The 22,107-nt window shown below is 39.9% G+C and overlaps 1 protein-coding gene across 1 annotated transcript in view; it reads right to left on the bottom strand.

The window, feature by feature from the left end:
• Nucleotides 1-22,107, bottom strand: part of LOC103367574 (voltage-dependent N-type calcium channel subunit alpha-1B-like) — a 160,932-nt gene that overhangs the window by 120,106 nt on the left and 18,719 nt on the right. Inside the window, exons 4-6 of the mRNA XM_008295651.1 lie at nucleotides 19,252-19,381; nucleotides 18,831-18,890; nucleotides 18,175-18,281 (exon numbers count right to left, since the gene is read on the bottom strand). Of these exons, the coding sequence (XP_008293873.1) occupies nucleotides 18,175-18,281; nucleotides 18,831-18,890; nucleotides 19,252-19,381 (297 nt within the window). The remainder of the gene's footprint in view (nucleotides 1-18,174; nucleotides 18,282-18,830; nucleotides 18,891-19,251; nucleotides 19,382-22,107) is intronic.

Genomic DNA, 22,107 nt, shown 5'->3' with positions numbered 1-22,107 from the left:
TAATCGGGCTCACCTCCACGCACAACAAGGGCTCTGGAACCAAACTCCTGGAGAGGGGCTGGACTCTCTCCTTTTCCGGAGTTGCCCACAGTGAGAGGCGCTGGGTGGGTGTGGGGATATTCACAAGTCCCTGGCTGAGCGCCGCCTTGTTGGAGTTCTCCGTGGAGATCGCGAAGGTCGCCTCTCTGTGACTGTTGCAGAGGGGAAACCTCTGACTGTTGTTTGTGCTTATGCACCAAACGGCAGTTCAGAGTATCCGGCTTTCTTGTCATCTCTGGGTGGTGTCCTGGAAGGGGTGCCGCCTGGGGACTCCATAGTTTTCCTGGGGGACTTCAATGCTCATGTGGGCAATGACGGTGAAACCTAGAAGGGCGTGATTGGGAGGAATGGCCTGCCTGAGCTGAACCTGAGGGGTGTTTTGTTTTTGGACTTCTGTGCTAGCCACGGGTTGGGCACAACAAACACCATGTTCAAAAATAAGGTTGCTCAGGCGCCACTATAGCTCACCTGGTTGAGCTGGTGTACCATATGCAGGGCTACAGTCCCGATGTGGAGGTCATGAGTTCGAATCCCGCTCATGGCCCTTTCCCGCACGTCCTACCCCCGTTCTCCTCCCCCACTTTCCTGTCTCTCTCTCACTGCACTATCAAATAAAGGCACAAAGGCCAAAAAAATAATTTAAAAAAAAAAAAAGGTTGCTCATAAGTGTACTTGGTACCAGTCTACCTTAGGCAAAAGCTCGATGATTGACTACGTTGTCATATCATCAGATCTGCGGCCGTATGTTTTGGACACTCAGGTGAAGAGAGAAGCAGAGCTATCAACTGATCACCACCTGAATTGAATCCGATGGTGGGGAAGGCCGCTGGACAGAGCTGGTAAACCCAAACATATAGTGAGGGTGAAATTGGAACGTCTGGCGGAGACCCCTGTTAGTGGGGTTTTCAATTCCCACCTCCAGAAGAGTTTCTCCTGCTTTCTGGGGAAGGTTGGGGACATGGAGTCAGAGTGGGTCACGTTCAAAGCCTCCGTTGCAGAAATGGCCGTTAGGAGCTGTTGCCAGAAGTCACTGGTGCCTGTCATGGTGGCAACCCCAAAACCCGCTTTTGGACACCGGCGGTAAGGGAAGTCATCAGGCTGAAGAAGGAGACCTTTCGAGCCTCTGGAAGGAGCACTTCGAGGGACTCCTGAATCTGGTAAACACGTCCTCTGCTGAGGGGGAAGAGCCTGAAGACTTGGGGATTTCTGCGCCCATATCTGTGGAAGAGGTCGCCAAGGTAGTTAAGAAGCTCTTCGGTGGCAAAACTTCAGGTGTGGACGAGATTCACCCATTTTTGCTCCATGAAGCCAAAAAATATATTGCCTCTCACGCCAGACCACTGGGTCAACACATCAACAGCAAGGCTTGTGGGGTGCTGCTGGTTGCAGTGGTGAGAACCTAGTAAGCGTGATTTAAGGAGGTATAAACAATAACTCAGTGAAAGGTTGTGGGATGTGCTAAAACAAATCTGATCTATGGTGACTCCAACACACAATTTCCAGGACTTAATTGATCTGCTGCTGATGTCTTGGTGCCTGATACCACAGGATACCTTCAGAGGTCTTAGATAGTCCAGGCCTTAGCAGATCAGAGGTGCTTTGGCAAGCATGTAAATGGACCAACAGCACAGAAGCAAATGTTCTGATTATGTTTTGACTTGTCACTCATACTTATCATTTATTATAAGATTGCCTTCTTAGCAGTTCACAACATTACTTTTCTAACTATAAATAGTCCTTCAGAGTCCATTACTTCACAGGTCAAAGCTGTTGTGGTGACAGTGGTTTTGGCAAAGTTTTGATTTAATAGTGTGTAAATGCATAGTAAATTACATTTTTTATGTTTGAGACAGACAGAAAGAACATGTTAGATGAGTAAGTACTCTCAGAATAGAGGGTCCAAAACGGTTTACTTTTAGGATTAGTCAAAGTGACTTTCGTAGACTTATTTGATTAAATTTTAGACATTTTTTACCCCACTGTGTGCCAAGCCAAAATGTTACTACATTTTTCCCTACAAATATGTTTCCACCGTTATTTATCAGTTAAATTTACTCAAGGAAACAACAACAAAAAAATGGTTCTGCAGAATAATTATACAGCAAAGCATTTATTAGTTTTATAGTCCCTTGTTAAACAATAAAATAGCATTCCACAGTGATAGAAAGGCAACAACTGATTCTAACGAAAACAAAACAGCAATATGTATACATGTGTTATTTTGTATTTATAACGTGTATGGCAGTAAACAAGGGAATACATTTCAAGAACAGGGGTATGTAGGACTTGTGTTATTCCCAAGCAGCACACACCCCACAATGCAGACAACTCACAGAGGCACATGCATCTCCCAACTATTCAACTGTGTGTGCCATGTAATCCTGGCTTACATGAACAAATCAGTCTAGACAGTACTCTCTATTTCAACTCATGCAGTAAATTAGTTAATTTACAGAAAGGCCTCCTTGTCCTTGTTAAAGAGGAAAATGTTTCAACACATGCAAATATGATCACATTTGAGACTGTGCATCAGGGATCCAAATCCAATAGATGCCTTGAGTGAGCATCTCTGTGATTAGGATCTTTGTGATTAAAATCTAAAATTAAGTCTCCACCAAATTTACAATACATATTTTTGCCAAAACTTTGCATTTACCACAAGAGGACAAAAGCACATTCACTACATGGCCATTGTCAGAAATTAGATGTTTAAAGAAACCTGTGAGTTGCAGTGTTTCTATTTTATTTTCCATATTCTGTTATCTATTATTCCATTACTTTTCATAATGTTTTAGGTAAGAGGCTTCAGCTCAGGATTGATATCATTGTATATTTAATTATTTTCTCACAATTGTGGTATTGTGACAATTCTACTTCCAAGGTAGGACAAAACTATTTCAATAAAAGCAAAAATCAGTCAAATGTAGGGCATCAGGAGGAAAAATGATCACTGTTCTATGCGATGTTGTTAGTCATAAGTGGAGGACAACATGGCATCTGTAACAATAATGTACCTATCTATCACAATGTCTCTACAGAATTTTTGTGTCCACCGCTGGCTAGTTTGATTATTTCTATGACACTGTTTATGTGGGTCTCACCACCAACAGCAAACATGTTTACAACAAATACACATTGGTTGTATGTCACCAGCGACAAATGCTGCATTTTAGAGCAGTCTCCAGTTTTAAGCTGAATACTCTTGAAAAGAGCCAATGTATTTGACATGCTGTCATACAAACTGGAAAGACATGATAAATCATACAACAGATGACAGTACATTTTCTTGAAGGCACACTTAAATTTGGCACTTATCTGTATCTGTTTCTTTGTTAAAAGCATTTTAACCATTATATGATGCCACTATTTGAAATCAGCTCAACAACTGAATTCAACAAATTTATCAGGAACTTTTTAAATGCAAACTAGGCTCCAGATGGACACACTGACAGCCTAATGTGTGTTCCCAGGACTCCCTAGACAACAGTAGTAAGTGGATAACCTGGTGTCCGAAATGAAATTGATTTAAACAACAGGATCTAGTGAAAAAAACGACTACAAAATATATGAATACATTAATACATAAACTGAGTGGAGGTCTTTTACAAGCTGACATATAATCAAGATGGAAATAACAAGGGATAAACAACAGAATGTCATTAAAAACAAATGACAAATAGACAGTAGTAGTAAAAATTTGTATCACAGAGGAAGGATAAACAAATCCTCTGACATATCTTCTTATATCAGAAAGCATCAAATGTTTCTGGCCTATAGCTTCTGATAGGCTTGTACAATATTTTTGTTAATGGGGGTGGATTGAAATATCTTGTGAAATATCACACCAATCAGCCATTTTCCATCCACTAATTTTCCATTGCTTGTCTGGGGCTGGCTTGCAGCAAGTAGTCCAGATGTCCCTCCTACAACCTCTCGACTACACCTGAGGGATCCTGAGGTATTCCCCAGCAAGATGGGATGTATTCACAGTAGGCTTTGCATATACTTTAGCGTCTTAGCAGGAAAATGGGCCCAAAAATAAGCACAAAGAGGCGCAAAGGAGACCTCCTTATCAAATGCTTACTAAGTGAAGGCCTCAGCTCTCTAACCTGTCTGTATAGCCCTTTTCAGACATGGGACATGTAACATTGCTGGTTTTATCAATCTGTTAAAGTAACAGCATTCGATCATTCATATATAGGCCACTTTTACACTGATGTTCTTCACAGCTTCATTCAGACATTCACAATGATAGGTCCACAGTATCCACACACTGTTTGTCATACTCGTGAGAGTGGACAGCACATCAAGTGACATAATGCAGAATAATGCAGTAACAAAAAGACTCAATCTTTGAGGGATCAGTTATAATTATAACTAATTAATGAAGTTGTTTCACGCATATAAATGCACATAGCTTTCTTACTTTGGAGGTGCTGGAGTCTGCTGCTGTTTGATTCTGTAGGAATTTAATAAACTCAGAGGAAAGACTGCCAACTGGGTGAAGTGTGTTGTCTGTGTTTGCCTATCCATTAATTAACCCAGACTTGTGCTGTGCTGAAAGTGATAGGGAAATGTTACTAAGTCCAGCCTCGTAAGATTGCTGTTGCAACATTTATGCAACAATTACCAGGGTACTAGCCAACAAACTCAGATGGTGTCAGATTTACAGAAAGGAGTAGATGTCTGAGAGAGGCTTAATGATGAGTGTACCAACACTATGGACTCATTTGAGCTGTCTGGATCTATCCCCTCATTTGTCTAGTCACTTTGTAACCACAGGTGAAAAATGGATGTGAAGACTGACTTCTTCAGCTTCCAGCCTGGCTCCCTCTTCAACACAATGGCCCAGTTCAATGGCCGCTCCGTCTTACCCTCATTTATGAACAAGACCTCAAGCTACTTTAAATCCTTCACTTGTGGCAGCATATGACTCTAAACTCCAGTGTTTCCATCACCACTGACTTCAAATGAGGACACTGTCAGGCAGTCGAAAGAGTCCAACCAACCAACAAATTTGAAGACCCTAAAAGTAAGCCTTGCTGGTATTCCTGGCAAAAATCTGTCAGGTAGTTAAGAAACTGCATATGGATGATAATGAGAAATTGAGGCTTTAGATTCTGTTTCCCTTTTCTTAGTGAACACATCTCTTCTGTGTCATATGGAGGAACATATAAGCTTGTACAACAGGGTGGTAGTTCTAATTTTTTTGAAAAGAAGATTGAAAGATTGTTTTTTGAAATACACTCCCTGGGAAAAACTTATTTTAGGAGGTGCCAGTTGGCATATATCAGACTTAAGAGGAAAAAAAATGTCATAGTGGCTATACTTCACTGTGCTTTAATAGGTCTGCTTTGCTAATTTCTCTGGAAGATAATAGTGGTATTTTCAAAAAAGTCTCTTGCACTTATGCTACTAACACAATCCACTCCACTCTGAGAACCATGGCAATTAGCTGTAGGCTTAACAGTATGGTATCTATGTGGTATGATGACATAGCTTTAGCTTTTCCCTGTGGCCTTACAATGTCCCTTTACTCCATCATATTCACATGCAACTTCCATGCTCTGATGCACATTAGTCTAACATGCACTGATGGTCCCATAGGGCCAGCGGATTTTAAGACACACAGTTACAATGAGGGATAACCACATACGATTTTCTGATAGCTTTCAAAGAATACCCATCAACACCCAGTGATAGTGGGCTTTAAGAGACAAAAGTCTGTCAGATGTTTAGAGATATGTAACAGTTAATGAGAACATCTAGATTAGAAGTAGCTGAGGCCACTGCTGTTAATCAATTTTCTGGAAGGAGAGCAGAAAGCAAAATCCTAAAAACACAACACTGTTCTATTTTATTTTGAAGTGAGACAAAGCAGCATCTTTACAAGTTGAAAAGTTTTTGACATGAGTCAGTAATTAAGGTAGAACACACATTGTTTAGTGTCCCATCATGATGTCCATCTACAATGCTAGTAGTACCTGGCCTGGATGCACCACACATAAAAAAGAATTCAGTATTCAAACATGCATTCAAATGATCAGCCAAACCACATTTTAGGGTGTAGGAGTTAGACAAGCAATTGTGATCTCCATTTTCAGTAGTTTCATTACTGGTGGTATATTCCTGCAACAGCATACAATTATCAATGACTATCCTCTGTGGAGTCTCAACAAGAATAAAGTTGATTTTTTTACCATATGATATCCAGCTGTGATTTAACAAAATGGCAGGAACACCAAATGTCACTAAGTTAAAAATTGTACAATTTAGGCATGTCATTTATCCAGTTATCCAGTTTCCACAGTGACATACCCATGTATCCATACTGCTGGTGTCAAATTTGCTTGTGTTGATTGTTGTGACGGCTGACAAATAGCATGTCATTTGGCCCAACACAAAAGGCCAAATAAAAAAGGCCAAATGCTGTTTTTAGAACTTTAGTCTCCAAATGACTCATTTCATTTCAAAATGAAATATAAAGACTCTCATGCTATTCATACTATTCGTCCTTTTGATTATCATTGATATTACTGAAGCTAGCAAGAAAAAAAAAAGACTTGTCCAGGTCATTTAAATAAACTTTTTTTGAATTATTGTATATTGACGATATGACCTGGAAAATGGCAATATAGCATTTTGGAATGAAATGGCTAAAACTTTTTTAGGCAGAGGCAGGTTTCAGTTGAAAGCTCTCAGACAAAGGTTACTTTCATCTTAAAAAGGCATTTGTTTCACTGGGATATGGATCTGACATTCTATATGTGTAGCAGATCTGAGCAAAAGAAGAATGTTAGTTAAAGAGGGTTGGATTTGGGGGTAAAGGGTTAGGGTAAGGTAAAGGGTATATGGTGGTGGGGTCAGGATGGGGGTTGAGGTGTAATAGGGGGGTTCCCCACCTGCTCACACCTTGTTGCGATCTACTTGGGGGAAAACAGTAGTAAAACAAGGTACAGCACATTTGTGGATGCTTCACACACGCAAACAAAATGAAGCACATCAAATTTGCATCAAATGACAACACCATAGTTTATATTGTTGAAAACGGATCTAAAATTATGTACATGTATATATAGGTTGGTAGGAGCTAACTGGGTGACTAAATCCCAGTGAAAATATTACCAGAAACTACTAGGTGTACTTGTATGCTGATTTTTTTAATTTATTTTTTAAAAAAAAGTTACCTTACACTGAAGTAATAGCAGAATCAAGGCTTTTTTATTGTGACAAGCACTTGATCAGGCCCTGTTCTATAAGTGCCCACTGCTACAAGTTATCAGTCTCAACCAAAATGTCAAAAAAGAGAGAAAATGTACTATATATATGTATGTACTATTAATTAGAATGAAGACACAATAAGAAATTAAACCAGGTTGTTTCTAGCACGTGAAGCTGACATTAAAAGGTTTGTCAATATGCTGCATCACATGTGAAATGCATTAAAAAGCTGCAATCTGAGCTCAACACTTATGATTACACTTATGATACTGATTCCAGTGGTTGAAACAACAAATTCACAGATTTGGTTTTAATTCAGGTGCTGTGGTTTGCTGTCTTTGCCACAGTCAATGAAATGAATGGCAGGCAGAATGAGCTCCAAATTCATGCATGATGAGTGAATGACAGCTGTCAATCAGACAGGACGTATTATCTTTTACTGCCAATATGTAAATGACCTCGTGCCAAAAAGCTTTTGCAAATAACTTATTTGAGTTTGGTTTCACCTGCTGAGGAATCAAATATGTGGAAAGGAATGCATAGGACCAATTTACCATCATATCTACATATATCCAAAGTGTCATATATTAAGTAAATAAATCAGACATTATTAAATATATAATAATATGAATGAATATAGAAGAAAAGTAATGATGCAATACACTTTAAGCCTCAACTTATTATGATGAAATAGATGTATTATGGGTATTATATTTACATTAGTTTTAAGATAAACAGAACAATATTTCTCTTGTCTCTTTTATCTATCCAAAACAAAGACTTTCGAAAAATTATAATAAAATACAGGCCCCAAGGTAGAAACTCAATGGAACAAAAATGAATACACCTGTGTTCACTGACACACAAAGTGAGAAAACCTGCGATCCATTAAACAACTATGAGTACAGCTGTGATTTCCCATTGGCTAGACTGCATGATCATGGTTTTAAAAATGATGTGTTAACAAGAGAATTTTCCCTACTTTTGGAACCACACACAGTTGCAACAGAAATCAGAAGGTATAGAGGGAGCCACAATAAGGCAAATCTGAGTCCCAGTGGCCATACTCTTAAAATGACACGATAGACAATGCAATATTTCACTATCTAGGTCTAAAAAACAGATGGTAACAGAAACATAGATGCTTTAGACTTCATGCAGTGGTCATCAGTGGAAATCGGTGCACCCCTGATAGCTCAAACAATGACAAGGACAGCATACAAGAAAGAAAAAAGCCTGGCTTGCAGTTTATTACAAAACTGATGAATCTTTGTTGAAAGAGATGAACAGACGGCTGATGAATATTGGGAATTTTGTACTGAACAGGAAGGTAATCCTGGTCAGGTTTACAACGAACATGCTGGAACAAAACAAATTCCCTTGGTCTCATTCAACTAAGAATGAGCTCCCAATATTCATCTGGCTTCTTTTAATATTCTTTAGCAAATTTTGTTCTTAGTTTTGTGCCAAAGGAGCTTTTTTTCCCCTCTTGACATTAAATAATGTGCGCAATATCTGAAATGTCACAGATACACTGATTTCCATCGATGACCCCTGTGCTAAATTCAAAGTACTTGCCTATCTGTTTTCCGAAGCTAAATTGTAGAAGTGCGCTTACTGACATGTAGTTTTAGGATGATGCCTCTGCAACTCTATGTTTCATTCTACACCTCCTGATTATTGCTTCAGTAGTGATTCAACTGATTTGTAGTTTGTGCTGTCTTCTTTTGCATCTTTTTGAAGTCTCATATTCAGAAGTTATTCAATTTAAGAGATTTCTGATGATATTAAATATCTTTTGCTAGAAAGTAAATAGTCATGTCTAGTTTAACTATACAGTCGTTTCCGTACACTTCTACAGACCATGTATATCGTGGAAGTCTTGAGTTTCCAGTCACTCCTGTAACTGTAACTGGAATCATTGAAACCCATTTGTCTTTGTCACAAAACAAAACAAAACAAAACAAAACAAAACAAAACAAAAGAGAACAAAACAACAACAACAAAAAAAAAAACAGTAATGCATTTTATATATATTAGCCCTTCTGGAAATATGACAAAATCTGCTGGGTCAAAAATACGCATACAATGCAAATATTTAGTTAAATGTCTCTTGGCTCTTTTTACCTTAACTAGGTGCTTTTGGTAGCCGTCCACAAGCTTCTAGTTGTATCTTTGACCACTCCTTTTGACAGAATTGGTAAAGTTAAACTAAAATTGTTGGCTGTCTGACAGAGACTTTTCTATAATTCTACAGTTTCATTGAGTACATTTTTATCCAAACTGACATACATCTGAGAGTAGACACAACACAAGCAAGACTCTCGTCAGGAGAAAACAACCTGGATAAATGTGATAAAAGAAGTTCAAGTGTGATAGGACTACAGGCAGTGCGGGAGCTAATAGGAATTTTTATTTATTTGTTTATTTGTTGCAGTCTGTCAAGTGCAAAGGTGTTTAGTGACGAGTTGGGTCTTTCGTCTTTTCCAAAAGACTGAGGGGGACTCTGCAGATCAAACAGAGTTTGGTAACTCATCTCACCACCGGGGAATCACAGAGGAGAAGAGTCTAGCTATCGACGCTGAGCCCTACTGTAGTGGTTGTATCAGGTGGCTTTTGTTGGTTGAGTGTAGTGAGCGGGCGAGAGTGTAGACTCAATTGAGAGAGTTCAGCTGGAGGCAGCTATTTTTATTGCAGTCTTGTAGGCAAGTGTCAGAGTTTTGAATTTGATGTGGGCAGCAACTGGAAGCCAGTGAAGTGATCTGAACAGCGGGGTGATGTGCTGTTTTTGGTTGATTGAAAACCAGACATGCTTCTGCATTCTGGATCATCTGCAGAGGTTTGACCATGGTAAGAGGCCTGCCAGTAAGAAGTTGCAGTAATTGATGCTTGATATTATGAGAGCCTGTGCCAGGGGCTGTGCTGCATGTTCAGACTGGAAGGATCTGATCTTCCTGATGTTGTACAGGGCAAACTGACACAACCGAGCAACAAAGGCCACATGAGCCTTTTAGAGCAGTTGGTCATCATTCATGACACCCAAGTTTCTCGTAGACTTTGTGGGTTTGAGTTGGGTTGAATCAAGCGGGATGTTGATTTCTTGTTGTATGGAGAGACTGGCTGGGATGACAAGCAGCTCAGTCTTGGAGAGGTTGAGTTGAAGTTGGTATTTTGTTTTTATCCATGTTGATATATTTGCAAGGCATGATGAGATCTGGGCAGACAGTTTCTGGTCGTCTGGGGGGAACAACAGGATGAGCTGGGTATCATCAGCATAGCAATGGTATGTGAAACGATTGACGTGGATTATTGCACCAAGTGAAATTGTGTATATTGAGAACCTCCTTCAGTTCGCTTACCGTCCCAACTACTCCAGAGGATGCAATATCCACCACCTTGCACTCAGTCATCACCCACCTGGAAAATAAAGACACCTACGCTAGAATCCTGTACATTGATTGACTCATCTTACTCGACTTGGATACCGCCACATGTCTCTGGGTCCTGGATTTTCTGGCTGAAAGACCCCAGTCTGAGTCGGAAAGAACATCTCCAACTCCATCATGCTGAGCACTGGATCTCCTCAAGGCTGTGTACTCAGTCCACTGTTGTTTACACTGCTAACACATGACTGTGCAGCCACACATGAGGGGATCCAGATCATCAAGTTTGCTGATGATACCACAGTAGTGGGACTTATTCACGGGAACAAAGAATCAATGTACAGAGATGAAGTGAAACACCGAGAGGGCTGGCGCAGTAAGAACAACCTGCTGCTCAATGTAGACAAAATGAAAGAGATGATCATCGACTTCCAGAGGTCACATCCTGAGCATGCCCCCCTCAGCATCAGCAGCTGCACAGTGGAGAGAGTGGCGAACATCAAGTTCCTCAGAGTGCAAATCTCACAGGACCTGAGCTGGAATAAGAACACCGCAGTGATCATCAAACTGTCCCAACAGAGACTACATTTCCTGAGGAAGCTGAAACAAGCCTCTCTCCCTGCCAGCATCTTCAGGACTTTTTACAGAGGTGTGTTGGAGAGCATTCTGACCTACTGCATCTCTGCATCATGAAGCGGACTGACACTCTGATTTGTCGTAGAGCAGTTTTGACAGAAAATCAGGCCAAGTGTGTTTCCTGCTTTGTGTGAGGGAGGGGTGGAGACCTGCTTGAGGTCAAATGATGCTATAAGTGACAGCAAGTCAGTTCCTTGGGCTTTGACTGTGTGGATATTCTTCATCACAGTCCACATATTTTTCGATGGGGTTTAAGTCAGAGCTTTAAGGGTACCAGTCTATAACCGTAATTGTAGCCTGATGTAGTAATTTCTTTACCATCTTTGATATGTGTTTGGGGTCATTGTGTTGTTGGAACACTTAACTGCATCCAAGAGCCAAAGTTCTAGCAAATAATTTTAGGTTTTTCTGAATAATTTGGAGGTATTACTCCTTCTTCATTATTCAATTTACTTGCATGCAATTAAGGGCCGTACCTTGTCAACTGTAAACATATTTCTGGTCATTGTGGCTAAATAGCTAGGTTTTTGTCTCATCCAACAACAGAACTTTCCTCCAGAAGGTCTTTGCTTTGTCCATATGATCAGCAGCAAACTTCAGTCGAGCTTTAAGGTGTGGCTTTTACAGGCACCCTTCTTGCATGGCAGCCTCCCAGCAGCCTCCCTGGACACTGACACCAGTGTTTCAGCAGCTTCTAATTAATTGCAGACCTGCTTTTTGGAAATTCTTGGTTGACTCTTGACCACCCTGACCAGAGATCGCTTGTGTTTTTTGCTGATCATGTCAGCTACACAAGTATAGCATGCACCTTGTTTGTTCCTGTCCTGCGTAGTAAGGTGACATAGTACTTCCTGTTTCCTGTCTGGAGCTAACTGTGTGCTAGTGTTTGTAGCTGTTCATGGCTCTAAAACCGTCTGTATGATCAATTAAACTTGGTTTACTATGCAGGCTTGCTCCTCAAGCACTTGTGTGCAAAACTCCTTTATAGATCTTAAATATAACTTGGCATTTTGGATCCTTTAGCTTAATAGCTAATAAGCTAGATATGGCTTCAGTCTCTCCCTCTGCTTCTTCCTTTCTGTCTTGCTCAGTGTGTCAGGTGTATAGTTATTCATCGGCACCCTTTTTATGGTATTGGTACTTGTAATAAATGCAAACTGTTTGTAGTTCTAGAGGCGATGCTCAGTGATTGGAAGCACAGCTCTGTGCTGTGTCAAACAACCCAGTAGCCATAGCAGTACGTACCAGTAGCCGATATGGAGCACCCTAACATAGGTCATGTTAGCAAACCCCTGGCAGTTCCCGAGTCGTTGGGAAACCAAGCCGGTTAGGTGACTGTCCCTAGGAAGCACAGCCCAAAACAGAAGCCCTTGGTTCACCACCTACTGTTTTAAACGTTTTCTCTCACTCAGCAACACACCTGCTGAGAAACACTCTCTGGTAATTGGCAGTTCCATACTATGAAACGTGTGGTTAGAGACACCAGCGACCACAGTTAAACGCATTCCTGTGGACAGAGTGGGAAATGCAGATTCATATTTAAAACAGGTGGCTACAGATAATTATAAATGACTTCCGGCTTCACAACTAATGGAGTAAGATGTGCCAGCGGGATCTCCTGGGATATAGTGTACAGATCCGCTTCAAAAACCCTCCTCCATAAATTAGACACTATCTACCACTCTGCCATCTGCTTTGCTACCAGAGGTCCTTATAACACCCACCACTGCAGTTTGCACTCACTTGTGAACTGGCCCTCGCTTCACTCCTGCAGACAATTACACTGGATTCTGTACATTTATAAAACCATATCTGCATTCATTACTTGCCACTCATAACTCCACCTGTACTCTTCAGTCTAACAATCTGACGAACCTCTACATTCCCAAAGTCCACACCACTTTCAGTCGATCCTAATTCCAGTTTTCTGCCACTAATGACTGGAACTCTTTGCAACATTCCCTAAGACTCACCTCATACGTACCACTCTTGTCGTTCAAAAAATCAGTTAGAGCAACACTTCAGGACCACTGCCCCTATTTTTAGCCTCCCTATCTTATATGTCTTTGTGTAATTTGTGTTGTAACACTGTGTGAGTTGCTGTGCATGTAATCTGGTTTATCCGTTAACTTGTTTGTATGCCGCCTCTTGACCAGGTTGTTATTGAAAATGAGAACCACTTTGAAATTTACCTACCTGGTAAAATAAAGGTTAAATAAATTAAGAAATTCACTAACAGGCTACATACCAAAGGCTTTTAGGGTTGCTATAATAAAGCAACTTCTCAAAAAGCCTTCTCTGGATCCAGGTGTTTTGGCCAACTATAGACCCACATCCAACTTCTACTTCACTTCTAAAATTCTTGAAAAATGTTGTAATGTGACCATTTGCACAAAAATGCTTTGTTTGAAGAGTTTCAGTGAGGATTTACAATGCACCATAGTAAAGAAACAGCACTGATGAAAGTCACCAATGATCTTCAAATAGCCTCAGATAGTAAGGTCCTATGTTTGCTGTCTTCGCGGGTGTCCCTGGAGCTACATGTCTCTTATCTGCAGTCGCTGGCCCCACCAACTTCCAAAATGTACTATGTTGTGTTTGTATTGTTTGTCTGTTCTCCATCTGCAATTTTGCTATCCCCACCACAACCCCTCCTGCTTAACCCCCATCCTCCTCATCCCCACTCTCTCACTTTATTTTTTTTTAACCTCCCCGTTAAAGCGGTTTTATTGGTTCCTTTCTATCGTTGCTGACTGTTGCTCATAGGGAATCCAAAGCCAACTTTGGAGTGTTGGGTTCTTTGTTGTTTCTTTAAAATTTGTATGGTGTTTACCTTAATATGTGAAGTGTTATGAGATGGCATATGTTGTGAATTGGTGCTACGTAAATAAAATAAAACTGAATTGAATTGAATCTTCTTATAGCCTCAGCGAGTGGACGAGTTTCGATACTTGTCTTACTGGATGACAGTGCTGCATTTGATCCATCCATCTATCCATCCGTCATCTATATACCGCTTAATCCTCAGGGGACACCCTGGACAGGTAGCCAGTCTATCGCAGGGCTACACTTAGAGACAGACAACCAAGCACACTCACATTCACACCTATGGACAATTTAGAATCACCAATTAACCTCAACATGTTTTTGGACTGTGTGGGAGGAAGCGGGAGAACCCAGAGAGAGCCCACACTGCATGGGGAGAACATGCCAACTCCGCGAAGAAAGATTCCGGTGCCCCCACCGTGACGCAAACCGGCAACCTTCTTGCTGCATGGCAACCATGCTAACCAACTGCGCCACCTTGCAGCCTGCATTTGATACAGTTGATCACAACTCTATATTACAGAGAACAGAATATGGGGATGAAAGGAGCCACACTAAACTGGTTTAAATTGTTTGTATCAGACAAATTCCAGAGTGTTTGTGTTAATGATGATTCTTCCACTTACACCAGAGTTAGTTATGGAGCTCCACAGAGTTCTGTGCTAGGACCAATACTATTTACTTTGTACAAGCTCATTATTAAGAAACACTGCATAAATTTCCATTATTATACAGATGACACACCCAGATATATTTACCTATAAAGCCAAATGGAACCAATCAGTTCGTCAAACTCCAGACTTCTAGCTTGACCTACTGTAATTTCCTATTATCAGGATGCTCCAATAATTCTCTTCAAAACCTCCGGCTAATACAAAATGCTGCAGTCAGAGTTCTGACGGGAGCCAGTAAGAGCAACCATATTTCTCCCATATTAGCATCTCTTCTCTTCTCTTCCCTGTGAAATCAAGGATAGAATTTAAAATCCTGCTTTTCACATTATCTTAAAGGCCTTGTTGTACCATATTATCCCAACAGAGTCCTTCATTCTCAGACTGCAGGTTTATTTGTGGTTTTCAAAGTTTCCAGAAGTAGAATACACCACTATTACATATTACTAACTCTGTGTTTCCCTGAAGGTAGTGTAATGTTTGTGGCTGAGACTAATAAGTGTATCAGCAGCTGCAGTCACTCATAATCAGTTACAGTCATGCCACTAGGAAAATTTGATTAACACAGCTTTCTATATCACCAAAACTGATCACTCAAGTTTTTATTTGTATATCTTTGATCCACCAGATTTTGTCATATTTCCAGAAGATCTATAATAAATCTATGAAAGAAACGCAATGCACATTTTTTGTGACAAAGACACTTGGGTTTCAATGATTCCATTCTAGAAAGTTCCGAGGTAACGGCGTCCTTGAAAACGTGAGATTGTCATGATATACATGGTCTGTATAAGTGTATGGAAACTTTATGAGGCTGCTTTTAAGGTTTACAGTAATATATATAGTTTTGACACATTTACCCGTCAAGAAATTGTGTTGTCTTTCTTTCTGTACCATTAAGCCCCTCCTGTTTCTTCCTTTATTTTTTCCCCCCCGGATGTTTATATGATCAGTTTCAGTTTGAACCTTGATCTTTACAGTCGATCCAATAAATTGCAAAAATAGTAATAATAATAATAATAATAATAACAATAATAATAATAATAATAATAATAATAATAATTGTTATTATTATTATTATTTTAAAAATACTATACTGTAGATCATCACATTATTAGCATCACTTTATAAGGTCTGATTTATTTAATACATGTAAGTATTTAATATGAATTTATCTCATGTAAAAGTATTTCCAAACGCTATTCAGCACAGGCGTGGAACCAAACCATGTCAATAACTCCTCATCTACAGTATGATGCTGAGCCAGTCAAGGGGAGCATAGAACAAACCTTGTGTGAATGGAGACTATGTGACAGTATGATCATAGGGAAGTCATCAGCAAAGGTCTACGTATAATTAACAGCACAGATGTCATACAGTCTTTGTATTTTCATGCCAGGATTATAGAGAAGATTTATATCCCCTGAGATGTATCATGCCCAAAGGCAGCAGCTTACTTGTTAGTGAGTCTCTACTAAATTAACAAGAGTGAAATTGATGATATCATTCCAGTCCAAGCAGAGGTGTAGCGAAGCAAAATGCTGATAAAAACACCTTTTTTCAGAGGCTCAGGGAAGATAAGGGTAATGAACACACAGGTGACATGCCCTTCTATAGCAGAGGAGGGCATAGAAGAAGGACCTGTCACCAAGCAGCATGAGGGTCATGTACAGGAAGATTTTAGCTGGACAATGAGATGAGAGTGTGTTCCACAGACGACAATATACACTGCATAAAACACCCATCCTCACAAGCAATTTCACTACATATTATTCATGTCTTACAGTAAAGGAAAAATGCACCTTAACAGCTAATGGCAACGAATCTTTTAATTCTCAACTGAGTTTGCTGGTTGGTGTCTACAAATCACAGTTTTATGCCAATAATGAACAGCGATACAAAAAGAAATGTAGTGATAACAGACTGACGATAACTTTAAAATAAGAACTTATGTCGCTGCAATGCTTGTGTTTTAAGTAAAAGAACAACAGTTTGGTGAATGTTGGAAATCACTGAAGCACAATTACTTGGTATTAAATTTATGCCTGAATTCCAAATAAAGAGCCATTTTACTGACATACTGATATTACTCAAATTTACTGACAGAAACAGTTTCTTAGGATGAGGAATACACCCTGTAGCCTAGATGTTTCCAGACATAAGACCAAATATGTGACGAAATTACTTGCTTTTGCAGTGTGAACCATGTACGTTTTCTTTCTTTCATACATACACACAGATGATGACAGACAGGCAAGATGAGAGAGGTAGAGGAGGAATTACCCCATGAAGCTTCTTCAAAACGATCCAAGGACAGAAACAGTAAGAAGATCATGTCAATAATAACAATGCAACAAATTGCAACACACACACACACACACACACACACACACACACACACACACACACTTGCTCTTTCAAAATTTGTGAAGAACTTTGGTTCCACCTCTAACATGCTTTCTTCTGAAGATTAGACTTGTACTGCAAATTTCACGGTTTTGTGTGCTGGTGTTGATGAAACCCTGAGGAAACTGTTGCAATGAGCAGCAAACTTAGACAAAGAAAGAAAGCTGTTAAAAGCAGTAAAGGCAAAGCTAGGCTGTTCATCCCTCATCACAGAATTTACTCATCGGAATCAAAAAAGTATTTCTATTCTATTCTATTCTATTCTATTCTATTCTATTCTATTCTATTCTATTCTTATAACAGTTACCACACATCATCTGATATCATTCATACACATCTGAAACAAAAGGACATTATGCTGTAAAATAACATAATATCAAAGCAATATTACTACACTAGAAACTGCATCGCACCTAAAACATAAAAATACATGCGGATAATTTTTCAGCATTCATAAATAGAGGTGGAGGTTTCTAACAGGATTCACTTTCCTTCTAATAGAGCTTTACAATGACATTTGATTAAAGCATGCTCTGCCAATCTGGATGGCAGAGCATGCATTAGTATGAGTGCCATAAATAGGGGGTAATCACTAACTACTGAGTCCACTATGATTCAGCATCTAGTGGTTTGGCAGGGTAGCTGAGTGACCGTCTTTCTTAAGTGGTGACAGAACTTCAGTTATAGGATGTGACAAAATGGTAAGTTGTTCCAAGTAGGCTTCACTCTATACCAGTCCTCATCAAAAGATGACCTCAGGTATGACTTCTGTTAAATTACCTTCCAATTTATGGTCTTAAAATTCCTCCAATGAATATTTGACAGAGCACCATGAAATATTATCCAAATTATGTGTCTTTGAAGTTTGGTACACACTGGATGTTAGACCTGACACACCAGATTGTTCTGCCAAATCTGATGATCAGAACTGATGCTATACAGACTGCAGATGTCTAATTTTATAACAAAAAGGTAGGAGTTGTTGAACTTACGAAAATGCAAAGGCCACCAGCGCCCCACTAACCACTATGAAGTCCAGAATGTTCCACAGGTCTCTGAAGTAAGAACCAGGATGAAGCAGCAGGCCGAGGTCCACCATCTAAACCGAAGACATTCCTGTTAAGTCATTTTAGTTTTTATTAAATTGGTTTTTAATTTATGCTGTTTTATTTATATTTCTATTTATTTGAAATGAACAAATATGAAACTATGCCATCAAGCCTGTACTGGCCCAGTCTGTTCTATAAACCTTTTGTGGTGATTATTGGCTATCGTATAACATTGTTGTTGTTGATAATTACTTACTATTTATTAATAAATCAATTGCTTAAGAAAGGATGTCTTAAGAAATAAATGTGTGTTACACTAATCAGTGACAGACAGTAAAAGGCATTGACTTTTATGACAATGCAGTGACTTATGAATGAAAGGATAGTAATGCAGCCTGATAGGTGGAGTAGTCACCGTGGTAGTAGTCACAATGAGGTGAGGTCCTGTCACTGACTGCCTCAGTGTCCTCTTCACATTCATCACTTAAATACTTTCAGTAAGCAGACAGCATCAGCAAGACACTTTTGATGAATTATAATCCAAAATATGATCATCACAGTTTAACTATAAGTGATGTCATGATATTATTAGTGCTTACCTTAATCACCATTTCAAAAGTGAAAACTCCAGTGAAGGCATAGTCCAGATATTTTAGTACCTGCAAAAGAGAGATCTTATTAGTACTGGCACAGACATCAAAGTAGAAAGAGCAATGTGAAATTATTCTCTAGGCTCATGTCTTGTGCAATAATCAAAAGTCTCATTTCAGTCTGTAGATGTGTGTTTTTTTAGACACCACATGTGTCAGTATGGAGCACTGGATGACAAGCTACTAAAATATATATATTGGGCTTCGCATTACATACCCATTTACTTTAACAAGTACACCAAACAGCACACTAACAAGAAAATAAAAAAGAAATAAAAAAATAAAACACTTTTTTTTCAGTTTTGTATGTGTGGGTGCCATGCATATGGCAATATGTTTATGAGTGAAGTTCATGTGCACTGTGTCTCACATTGTTGCGAGGGGCATTTGTCCAGACAGGGTCCTCTGCTGCAAGAGCGATGCTGCTCATAGCAATGACAACAAGGATAGACATCTCAAAATAACGTAGGGTCACAACATAGTGACATAACCGCCTCACCCTGAGGAGAAAGAGGCAGAGACACAGTGAGCAATAGCTGCTATCTTCTGACTATTAATTTACAAAAACAGACACATATACAGTTGTGCTCATACCCTGGCAGAATTTGGCTTTTTTTGGCCATTTTTCAAAGAATTTGAATGATAAGAGAAACCTTATTTTTTTTACTCGTGGTTAGTAGTTCGGTGAAGCCATTTATTGTCAAACAACTGTGTTTACTCTTTTCAAATCATAATGACAATAGAAACTAACCAAATGACCCTGAAGCTCATAAAGGCATATTGGCACCTAATAGAGGACACTGGTGATTTTAATACAAGTAAAGGGAAATACAATTCACAATTGTAATTGCCAGCTTCTATTGCACAAGAAGCTTCACGTACAGTATATGATGCAAAAATACTTCTCACTGAAAATGCTTGGTAAAATTGAAAACCAGCCAACATAAAATACAACACAAAATTATTGCCATTCAGAAACATGACAGATAGCCACATCATGAAATGCAAAGAAATATGATTTGCTTTTGAAAGCTTGTATTGTCATCTTTTTATTTGTGTTATGCATTTTTGATTTGTGTGTCACAGTTTTTTCGCCATGTTTTGCAAATTTTCTTTGCATTTCTTTCTATACGTTTGTCCTTCTCAGGTTGTCTGACTTAGGTGGATTCAATTCAATTCAGTATTGTATAGCGCAGTTTACAACATATGTCATCACACAGCGCTTAACAAAGAAAGGTATAGACCTTACAAATTTAAACAGAGAACCCAACAATCCAAAGTAGCCTTTGGCCTCCCTCTGAGAAAGCGGTTGGCAACGGTGGGAAGGAACCAACAGCAGCAACATTTGTCTCCTTCTGCAGGTTGCAAGTTTCTCCTTCCATTCTGCATTTCCAGCAACCTCTCTCTCTTGCTACCACCACCAGGTTGGCAGCACATCTCAGTTTAGATAACTGCCTGCTTGCTTCTTCTGCAGCAGTGGTTGACTGACCTGCCCTCACAACCGTTTTGACCATGAATGTCCTCCCAATATTCATATCTTCTTTTAATCTCCTGTAACTACCTAGAACCAATGCAAGTACAGAGAGTTGATACTATTTCAGATCATTTGATATTCAAGTGATACTGCATAGGGGTGTAGCCACATCTGTTGAATACTGCATAAATACTGCAGACCCTTGTAAATACAGACACAACAAAATGTATAACAAAACAAAACAAAACAAAACATGGAGATATACAGTATATTACAATAATTAGTAAAGAAAAAAAGAAACTAAATATGGCAGTACTTGAACACATTAAATAAACTCAATAAACTCAAAGTCTAGCATAACGCTCATACCAAACAACCCAGTCTCACGGCAGTTCGTGAAATAGTCAGGAAATGTGAATCTATTGGTTCACTTCCAGGAACACGAATTGCCTGAAATTTTCTTGTCCCACACTAAGAGTTTCAAACTAATGCATTTCAATTGGACTTATCATTTGTGTCTGGGCCACATTATTTTTTTCCCTCTATTAGACAGCGCATATGCTGTGATGTTTTTGTTGTTCTTCTCTTCAAACAGTCATGCACTTCCTAGTGTGGATGGGTCATAACAGTAAAACTGTCCATCCATTATCTATACACCGCTTAATATTCACTGGGGTCATGGGGGGCTGGAGCCTACCCTAGCCGACTCAAGGCAAAGGCAGGGGACACCCTGGACAGGTTGCCAGTCTATCGCAGGGCTACACAGAGAGACAGACAACCAAGCACACTCACATTCACACCTACGGACAATTTAGAATAACCAATTAATGTTTTTGGACTGTGGGAGAAACCTGGAGATCCCGGAGAGAACCCACGCTGCACAGGGAGAACATGCAAACGCCATGCCGAAAGATCCCGGCCGTCCTACGCGGGACACGAAGTGGGGATCTTCTAGCTGCGAGGCAACGGTGCTAACCAGCGATGCACCGTGCAGCCCTGACACACACTACATATAGTACAAAAATTAGGCTGTCACATACACTGTGACAATTTAAAAAAATACCATGCGGAAGTAATAAGAAATTGTCATTAAAATACTATTCAGAATACTGTAAGAATCAAATGTTTATTGTATATACAGGCCTACGAAAACCACAGACACTCCTGTAAGCTGTCTATGTCGATATGTCTCTCTGGATTTTCCGGGTCCAAAAGCATGTTGAGGTTAATTGGTGATTCTAAATTGTCCGTAGTAGGGCCGTGACAGAATCGTTTGGCCAAGAACATGGACCCTGCGATCCCCAGCACGTTTAATGAGGCCCTCAACGCTCAAGGGATCCTGCTTGGCAAGCATGATCAGTTGCTGCAGGGAGTTATGGACTCATTACAGACTCTCTCTCTGAGTGTGCAGGGAATCTCCTCGCAGCTGGATCAACTGGCGGCTGACAGTACTACGACTCCACCGGACCCCCCTGCGGGTGCTTCTTCTGACTCTGCTTCCTCTCTTTCTCCTTCACCCAGAGAGCCCAGGGTTCCCAATCCCGAGCCTTACGCCAGGGAGTCGGGTTCTTGTGGCCGTTTTTTGTTAAATTGTCAATTGGTGTTTGATTTACAGCCCATTAGTTACCCGTCCGACAAGGCCAAGATAGCGTTTTGCATCAACCTCTTACGAGGTCAAGCGGCTCAGTGGGCTACTGCACTTTGGCAGAACAAGTCGGTTTTATTGAGCTCCTATAAGACGTTCACTGCCGA

The sequence above is a fragment of the Stegastes partitus genome, unplaced genomic scaffold (genome assembly GCF_000690725.1).
Source record: "Stegastes partitus isolate 25-593 unplaced genomic scaffold, Stegastes_partitus-1.0.2 Scaffold1063, whole genome shotgun sequence".
Classification (NCBI taxonomy): Eukaryota; Metazoa; Chordata; class Actinopteri; family Pomacentridae; genus Stegastes; species Stegastes partitus.
Note: the sequence above shows the minus strand (reverse complement) of the source record. Positions and strands in the feature narration are given on the sequence as shown.